The 7772-nt window shown below is 40.4% G+C and overlaps 1 protein-coding gene across 1 annotated transcript; it reads left to right on the top strand.

Moving 5' to 3' along the window:
- Window positions 1-969: 969 nt before the first annotated feature.
- hsd17b10 (hydroxysteroid (17-beta) dehydrogenase 10) lies at window positions 970-5498 on the top strand. The gene is made up of 6 exons (XM_031725730.2): window positions 970-1060; window positions 2741-2905; window positions 4095-4259; window positions 4338-4466; window positions 4552-4660; window positions 4797-5498. Exons 1-6 carry the CDS (start codon window positions 1037-1039, stop codon window positions 4985-4987), a joined length of 783 nt encoding a protein of 260 aa, XP_031581590.1. The 5' UTR covers window positions 970-1036; the 3' UTR covers window positions 4988-5498.
- The last annotated feature ends 2274 nt before the right edge of the window (window positions 5499-7772 follow it).

Below are 7772 nucleotides of genomic sequence, written 5' to 3'. Positions count from 1 at the left end.
GTAAACGGATTCCGAAAAAAGACGTAAACACAAAGTGCGGACTCGACGCATCGGAATCAGTGAGATGTCGGCTTTCTCACCTGACAGCACGTACGTGGACACGCCGTCCGGGCTGAAAGCTGACAGCACACTGATTTTGATGCTTCGGGTCCGTGCTTTGTGTTTACGTCTTTTTTTGCGCTAGATTCTGAAGCTGTAGGCTTTGTCTCTCTCCAACCAAATTCGACTGAACCAGCAGCAAAAGAAGATCTTAAGCTTCACATTTTGCTTCACATAAACATCGTCATGAATTCCCTCTTACTTCTGCTGTTTTGTCTCCACCACGATAAAACCACACTCCCTGTACAGCTCTCTCTCTCTCTCTCTCTCTCTCTCAGTGTACTTTAAGAACAGTTTCCTATCTAAAATTCTCAATTTTCTGCATTACTCGCTTGCTTATTACCCACCATTCTACCGTTGTCTACAGCGCTGTCGGCCGCTGTTTTTTTTTTTAATGACTTCCGGCAAGGAAGCCTCATTTCTGCTGTTCAATACTGAAGAATTGTAAACTTTTTAAAATTATGACAAATCGGAAAACACTTGTCTCTAATAAAACTTCTGTAACTTTGGGTAATTTCATATGTTGAGTCACGTTTTTTTCCCCTTTTTGTTCTACTGCAGAATATTTTTAAGGTTATCTGCTATAAAAAGACAGGCCAGGAAAATCTCCTTCATGTTTTTCTGTTTTATGCTCTGTTACTTTGACACAAAGGCATCTACTGATAAAGTCTCACAAGTATCAGCGTTCTTTTATAGATATAAAAATGTGGATATGTGCTGATAAATGATCAGAATTATAATATTTCTGGCTGTCTGAGGCAAAATTTCCCCGACTCTAATCGAATCGAATCGGGACCTTGTGAATCAGAATCGAATCGATTCTAGAAATCAGTGACGATACCCAGCCCTAGTAAAAAACTCAGCTTGTCTTCATCCGTCACAGCCTCTCTCATACATACACGATCTTTGGCATGACGTCAGCCGAGTCCTGTCCACAATGGCGAATATTCGGTGTGTGAAGGTGAGGAGCAGAAAAAATATGAAATATCTCCGCGCTGCCTCGCCGTTTTCTTTTCTTCTGAGGAAATGTGACGCGTTAGACTTTCATATTACATCGGTTTCGATTTGTGCTAGTTTTTCTGGTACTTCCGGCGTGCACGCTCTCTTTATAGTCCATAAGTCTGAGTGCCCGGCTAGCATACCTGCAGGTTAGCAAACATGCTGATAGCTCCCCCTTCAGCCATCCCAGCTGACCTCCGGTTCTCAGTTAGAGGTCTGAAGACTAAATGAAGGTGCGCGCATTTGTGTTCAGCCCCCTCTTTTTGTTTACTTGCACCATCAAAAGAAACAAGATAATTTAAAAAAGTTGTTTAAAACTTTTTTTTTTCAGTAGTTTATAAATCAGGTTTTTCCTGGTTCTCTGGAGACGGTCTGCCAACAAAAGCACAATGAGTCTGTGTCACCTTACTTCACGGAAGCCTGTGTAGTTTCTTATCATCTCTGGATATTTGATACACAAAAGTCTATGATATGCTGTATGAAATCCTGGTTAAACATCCTGTTAAAAGTGATTTATCACAGGTGATCACTGTGATTTTCTTCATGGGGAAAACAAAAACCTCTTTGGTGGGTGACAAAATGTTCATATGCAGGGAAACCTGTGGCATTTTGATGTAATGGGTCTCCTGATGTAGACTGCAAACACCGAATGACTGATCCCAGCAAACACTGAGGAAACACTGACTGCATCTCTCATATAAAGAGGTTTATTTGTAGAATAATGGTCCATATACCTCCTGTATGAAGGACAGAAAGTAGTTTACATTATTGCAGCAAAGACCTGAATTCATGTCTCTTTTTTCTTTAATTATAACATTTGAATGACAGTTAAATTTCCTATGAAATGTCTGTGATCAGACAGAAGTTATGTATGTTATTTATGTTCTTTATGGCGACTGGCTACTTTATATTCAGTGTTCCTGCCATAAAGGTTTAGTTCCTTTAACATGTTTTCAGTTACTGTTTTGTTAGATTTAAGCAACAATGCCACTGGGTTAGATGTAGGTAAAGATTGTTTTGGGTTAAAATGCTCCACAGCAGCAGCTGCACATACGGCAGGAAGGTCAAAGTGCAAGGTACAGTGTTATGAAGAAATGGTGCCAAAGTTCGTCTAGTTCGTTCAACTAGCAGTTTTTTTCCACCCCAACAGTATCTTTAGTGAAATTGTGGCTTGCCATTATTTCCAATTAAAGCTTTCTTTCAATACAGTGTGGATGTTGCAGTATTATACTATTTCTGAAAGGCCTTTATTGGAGTATTGATCTGATTACTATTGAATTTTGATCATTGAAAACCACAGCAGAGAGATATTGAATGGGATTTATTGGTAGTCACCTTAAAGACACTGGACAAGATTTTAAAAGTATTTTAAATTCAATGAAGCAGCTTTAACATCAAATATGTTTGACTAACCAAAAACAAATTCCATCACAATTTCATGAAGTGTACCTAATATAATCCATAACTGGAGAATTAAAGTTTAACAGATAAAACATGCAGTGTTTTTTCGAAAGGAACCCAGTGATGTTCTGATCTGTCCTTTCACTCGTCTTTCTTATTTATCTGCGACTTTCTTTCCCCTTTTCTTCTGCCCCCTCCTCTTGTCCCGGTGGGTGTCCCTCTTTATGTGTGTTTTGAGCAGGGTATGGTCGGCCTGGTAACAGGCGGTGCCTCTGGTTTGGGGCGGGCCACCGTGGAGCGTCTGGTGCAGAGCGGAGCGTCTGCTGTGATCGTGGACCTGCCCTCCTCTGACGGACAGGCTGTGGCAGCCAGTCTGGGAAACCGCTGTGCCTTTGCTCCTGCAGACGTGAGTCCAAAATTACACCGACGCGAGAATCCATATTTTCCCAGTGGAAACATTAACAGAGAAAGTCACATTTATAAACACCCCTATCTGTGTGAGCTGTGCGGGGCATAGAGTTTACATGAATCGAATAGAACAAAATGGACCAAAATGCTTCTTAAGCCATGTGAGAAATGAATACTGACTGTCCTTTAGCGCTAGAACCACAAAAGCTGTCATTTTGACATCCTTGGCATTTTAAAAATCAAGTAACTCTGTTGAATTAAAACACCATCATCTCATATTTCATGACTTTTCCTAAAATGGGTTTATTTTAGTGGATTTTTGGGGTGTGTGGGATTAATAAGAAAAAAAAAAGTACAACAACTTAAACCTAGAACCATCGAGGACGCCTTTCTGACCCCATAAAAATGAATGTGACATACATTTTGACATAAAGGCCGCTAAAACCTGAGCCAGAGACTGTTAGATTGATAGACAGACAGATAAATATATAGTGGGGTGAGTTGTGGAAAAATAATTTGAGCATCAAAACCAAACAGATTTTCTGAGATTTATTGAAAGAAAGTGAAAACCTTTGCAAAGGGATCAATACAGCATGAACGCGGTTCACACCAGCATTGACACAAGGGCAAAATTACAACAGCTCCTTTATAGCCATCATGTGGATACAGTCTTTGTCTGTTCAGCGGTTGGATGTAAAATTCTCACCGTTGTGTAGGCAGCAGCTTGATAATGAAGTGTGTCATGACCTTGAGGCTTACAGTCTTGCAGTCAGTTGTTTTCCCGTCTTCATACACTCTTTCTTTGTACACAAAGGTTAGATGAGGCAAAACACAAATTTTCCATCACAGGGTGTAGGTGGATAAAAGATGAATAATTACTGCCTCAGTGAGCAGCTTGTTTTGTGGGAGAAACATTTAACTAGATTCTGCACGTGCCACTGGGAATGTAATAGCCTCTCAGCTCAGTAGATGGCGCTCACACACAGCAGATACTGAGCACCAGCACCAGTGCATTCATGTTGTACATTTTGGCCATAATTATTCTTATTTGTCCTCTATTTTCCTGCAAACAGGAAATATAAAGAATCTTTGGTGCATTTCGTGTTCTTGTACTGGGGTTGTTATTCGCTGGAATGCTTTATAACTTGATGTGAGCAAGAGGGCTTCTTGTCCTCGTCGTTTTCCAGGTGACATCAGAGGCAGAGGTGCGGTCAGCTGTTTCCCTGGCCAAAGAGAAGTTTGGGAAGTTGGACTTGGCGGTTAACTGTGCTGGCATTGCTGTGGCTGTGAAAACATATAACTTTAAGAAAGACCTCCCTCACAGCCTGGAGGACTTCCAGCGCGTCATCAATGTAAGACGGACGGACAGAAGAAGAAGTAATTAGAAAATCATGTGTGGCTTTTATTTATTTATTTTTTTTAACCTGCAGGTGAACATCGCAGGATCTTTTAATGTGATTCGCCTCGCTGCGGGCGAGATGGGGAAGAACGAACCCGATCCAGACGGACACCGAGGCTGCATCATTAACACCGCCAGCGTGGCAGCTTTCGATGGACAGGTAAGGTTAAAAAAAATACTATATATAGTATTTTTTAAGTGAGTGATAAAATAAATTAGTGATTTTGTATTTATTTATTGTTCAGGTCGGACAAGCGGCTTACTCTGCTTCTAAAGGCGGCATTGTTGGGATGACCCTTCCCATCGCACGAGACCTGGCACCCATGGGCATCAGAGTCATCACCATAGCACCTGGTTAGTGTTCGTACTCAGCCCGTTATAGTTAACTTAAACTAAACCGAAAACTATGTGGGGAAATTAGATTTTCTGATTATTTTATCAAAAATTAACACAAAAAGCAAAAAATCAACCAAACTGTTTTTTCCTTCAGGGCTCTTCTCCACTCCTCTTCTCGCCAGTCTTCCAGAGAAGGTGCGCTCATTCCTCGCGCGCCAGGTGCCCTTCCCCTCGCGCCTCGGTGACCCCGCTGAGTTTGCTCACCTGGTCACATGCCTGGTTGAGAATCCCATGATCAACGGGGAGGTCATTAGACTGGACGGAGCCATTCGCATGCAGCCTTGAGCCGTTCTCATCTCAGTGTTTTATCAGAAGCCGCCGGCGTCACAAAGATACATGAAAGATGTAGTTCGATGTGATGAGTGTGAGAAACCAGGAGGGGTGCGGTTTGTTTCCCGTATGGTAGTTTAGCATTTTCCACTTTAAATTTTGTGTTCACTCACTGATTACTTCTAGCTACTCATTTAGGTTTGGAGCTAAAACACACAGAAATCCATACGCAGAGAAAAAAAGTGCCCGAGTGCCTTTAAACGTGACGCCAGGTGGTCCTGAACGGGTCCGACTCTTGCTATGAATCATACGTAACATTGTGCGTATCTGACAGCATCTACAGTGTGAGAACAGGCTGCTGAGTTTAATCATAGAACAAGTCTTGGATGTTTGTCTTTGTGGCTGTATTTACATTGTAAGAATCTGCACACTGTAAATATGTCTGTCAGGAATCACTGACCATTTTCTCAAATTTTTATGTGAATGTAAAAACTGACTACAGTACAATAAAGATGACAAGTTTGACTAATCTGAGTGAAAGTGGTTAAAAAAATATGGAAAATAACCTCACGTGATGGATGTTTGCCTTTTTAATCTGTAGCAAAAAACCTAAACAAAGATATGACACAAATCTATTTTTGCTTTAGTACATGAACTTTCCAGCTTCGTGAAAGTTGGAGGATAAATTATTTTAATTACTGGCACATTTGTTTTCCAGAACAAGTAGAAGGGGAAAAAATCCTCAGCAAAAATCTCAAACCTCTCTAATCAGAAAATAATATTCTCAATTAAGTTAGTTCCAGCTTTCTGAAATAGAAACTGACAGAGCTTTTGCATTGTCATGAACCTTTTTTTCTTCAATTTCTATCATAAATGTTTATTTGTCTTGATATCCAGTCTGTTTGTGGGACACATCACTGAGTCATTATGTCGGTTCGGAAGAAAAACAGTGTTAAGATCTTTTATCATCTAGACAAATATACTTCTTAATAAATCTACCTTCCATCCATGGAAAGAGAAAAGTGTCCAAAATCTCAGTGCACGCCTGTCCATTTACTGTAATTATTATTATAATTATTACAATCACCCCTGGATGTTTACCTCACATGCAGCTCGGTGTCGTGTGTGTGTGTGTGTGTGTGTGTGTGTGTGTATACACATACATACATACATAAAGATCGGAGGGATGACCTGTGCTTCCTGTGTGTTAAACAATGAGTGAAATCTCAAGAACAAACCTGGTATCTGCTCTGGTGGCACTAATGGTGCTAAACTTTAATGTTTTTGTCAGCATATTAAGAAAAATCTCTCAGGGTGACTGGAGATTTGAGGCCTTGTTGTTTTAAGACAAGGCACTGCACGGTTTAGAAAGATCTTTACTGGGCACAGTTTACCACAGATTGAATTCAAAACCAGTGCCAAACAGAGAAATGCTCATTTTGCGACCAAAGGAGATACCTGTTCCCAGCACTTTGGCCTCCACTCCTGTTACACCAATTCCCACTCCTGTGTCTAATCCCAGACCAACTGTAGCTTTGACTGGACCAGCAGAGGCTGAAGCACTGGCTATTTCTGCTCTGGCAAAGGCTTTGGCACTCACAGATGACAGAGAAGCTCCTGCTCCTACACTGGCATTGGGTCCTTTGGCCTCTGCGTCAAAAACGCTCCATTCAGCACGGGCGTGCCCCACTCCCGCTTCAGCATATGCTCCGGCTTTGGGAAGACGCTTCCCTGGTTTGTCCTCAAACGCATCTGCAAATGTTCCAGCACGAGCAAAAGTTTCTTCAGTAAAAGCTCTGCCAGGCCGATCAAAGGTATCGATCATCTCAAGTGCTCCAGCTGCATTAGCAGTAATGCCTCCGCCTGCTCGCATAACTGCATGGGCTGTAAGTAAGGAGAAATGTAATCTGAGATACACAGAAGACAATGTTATAGCAGTGGATATTCCTACAATATTATAGAAACGGGATTTAAAAATGTACAAAAACAAGAATTATGCTAAATGATGGACTAACAAACACTGTTGTTAATGCAAAGGTGTTAAACCTCACAAATATCAAAGACAAATATGTCCTATCATATGAAAATATCGATATTGTTTTTGTATCAATAAATATCAATATTGTATTCTGACACACACACACACACACAACTTACCACCAGCATCTGCAATTGAAAAAAAAGAAAAATGTTATGTAGACAAGTTTTGTCTAAATCACATTAATCATGTTTAAGTCAAAATAACGTATCACTGTGTGCAGCTGACAGTAAGTGCACTGCATTCAAGAAGAAAGCAGAGTACTCTACAGCAACATTATCACATTTTATGTTTTGCTTCAAATTTTTCTGCTAGGCATCTGTCACAGTTCTATTATAAACCATCACCCGTACTCATAGCTTCGGTTAAATTACACCCTTAAAATTATGTTAGAAGCCTGTGTGTGAAACTTACATCCCGCATTTGTTGTTATCGCCCCTTTATTTCCGCATTCTGTCTCCCAGCCTGAGCTGTTTCTTGTTTGGATATATTCTGGAAAGAAAAGTGACTTAAGTGACTTAAATACTTATAAACACATATAAACATTTAAACACTAAGAGGCGCTTAAACATGCAGTTTATTTTTTCATTGTTTTGATTTGTTTTTCAGAACAAAATGAGAGTTAATTAAAGTTAAGTTAATCTGTTTCCTGGAAAAGCCTGGAAACGGTTTGCCTACCTCGCATCTTTTGGCCGGTTATTGTTAAAGAAACTGGGAGAACTGCTGTAAAAAATTTATATAGAAAAATATCAGTTACACACA

The sequence above is a fragment of the Oreochromis aureus genome, linkage group 20 (assembly GCF_013358895.1).
Source record: "Oreochromis aureus strain Israel breed Guangdong linkage group 20, ZZ_aureus, whole genome shotgun sequence".
Classification (NCBI taxonomy): Eukaryota; Metazoa; Chordata; class Actinopteri; order Cichliformes; family Cichlidae; genus Oreochromis; species Oreochromis aureus.
This window is presented reverse-complemented; position numbering and strand designations above follow the sequence as displayed.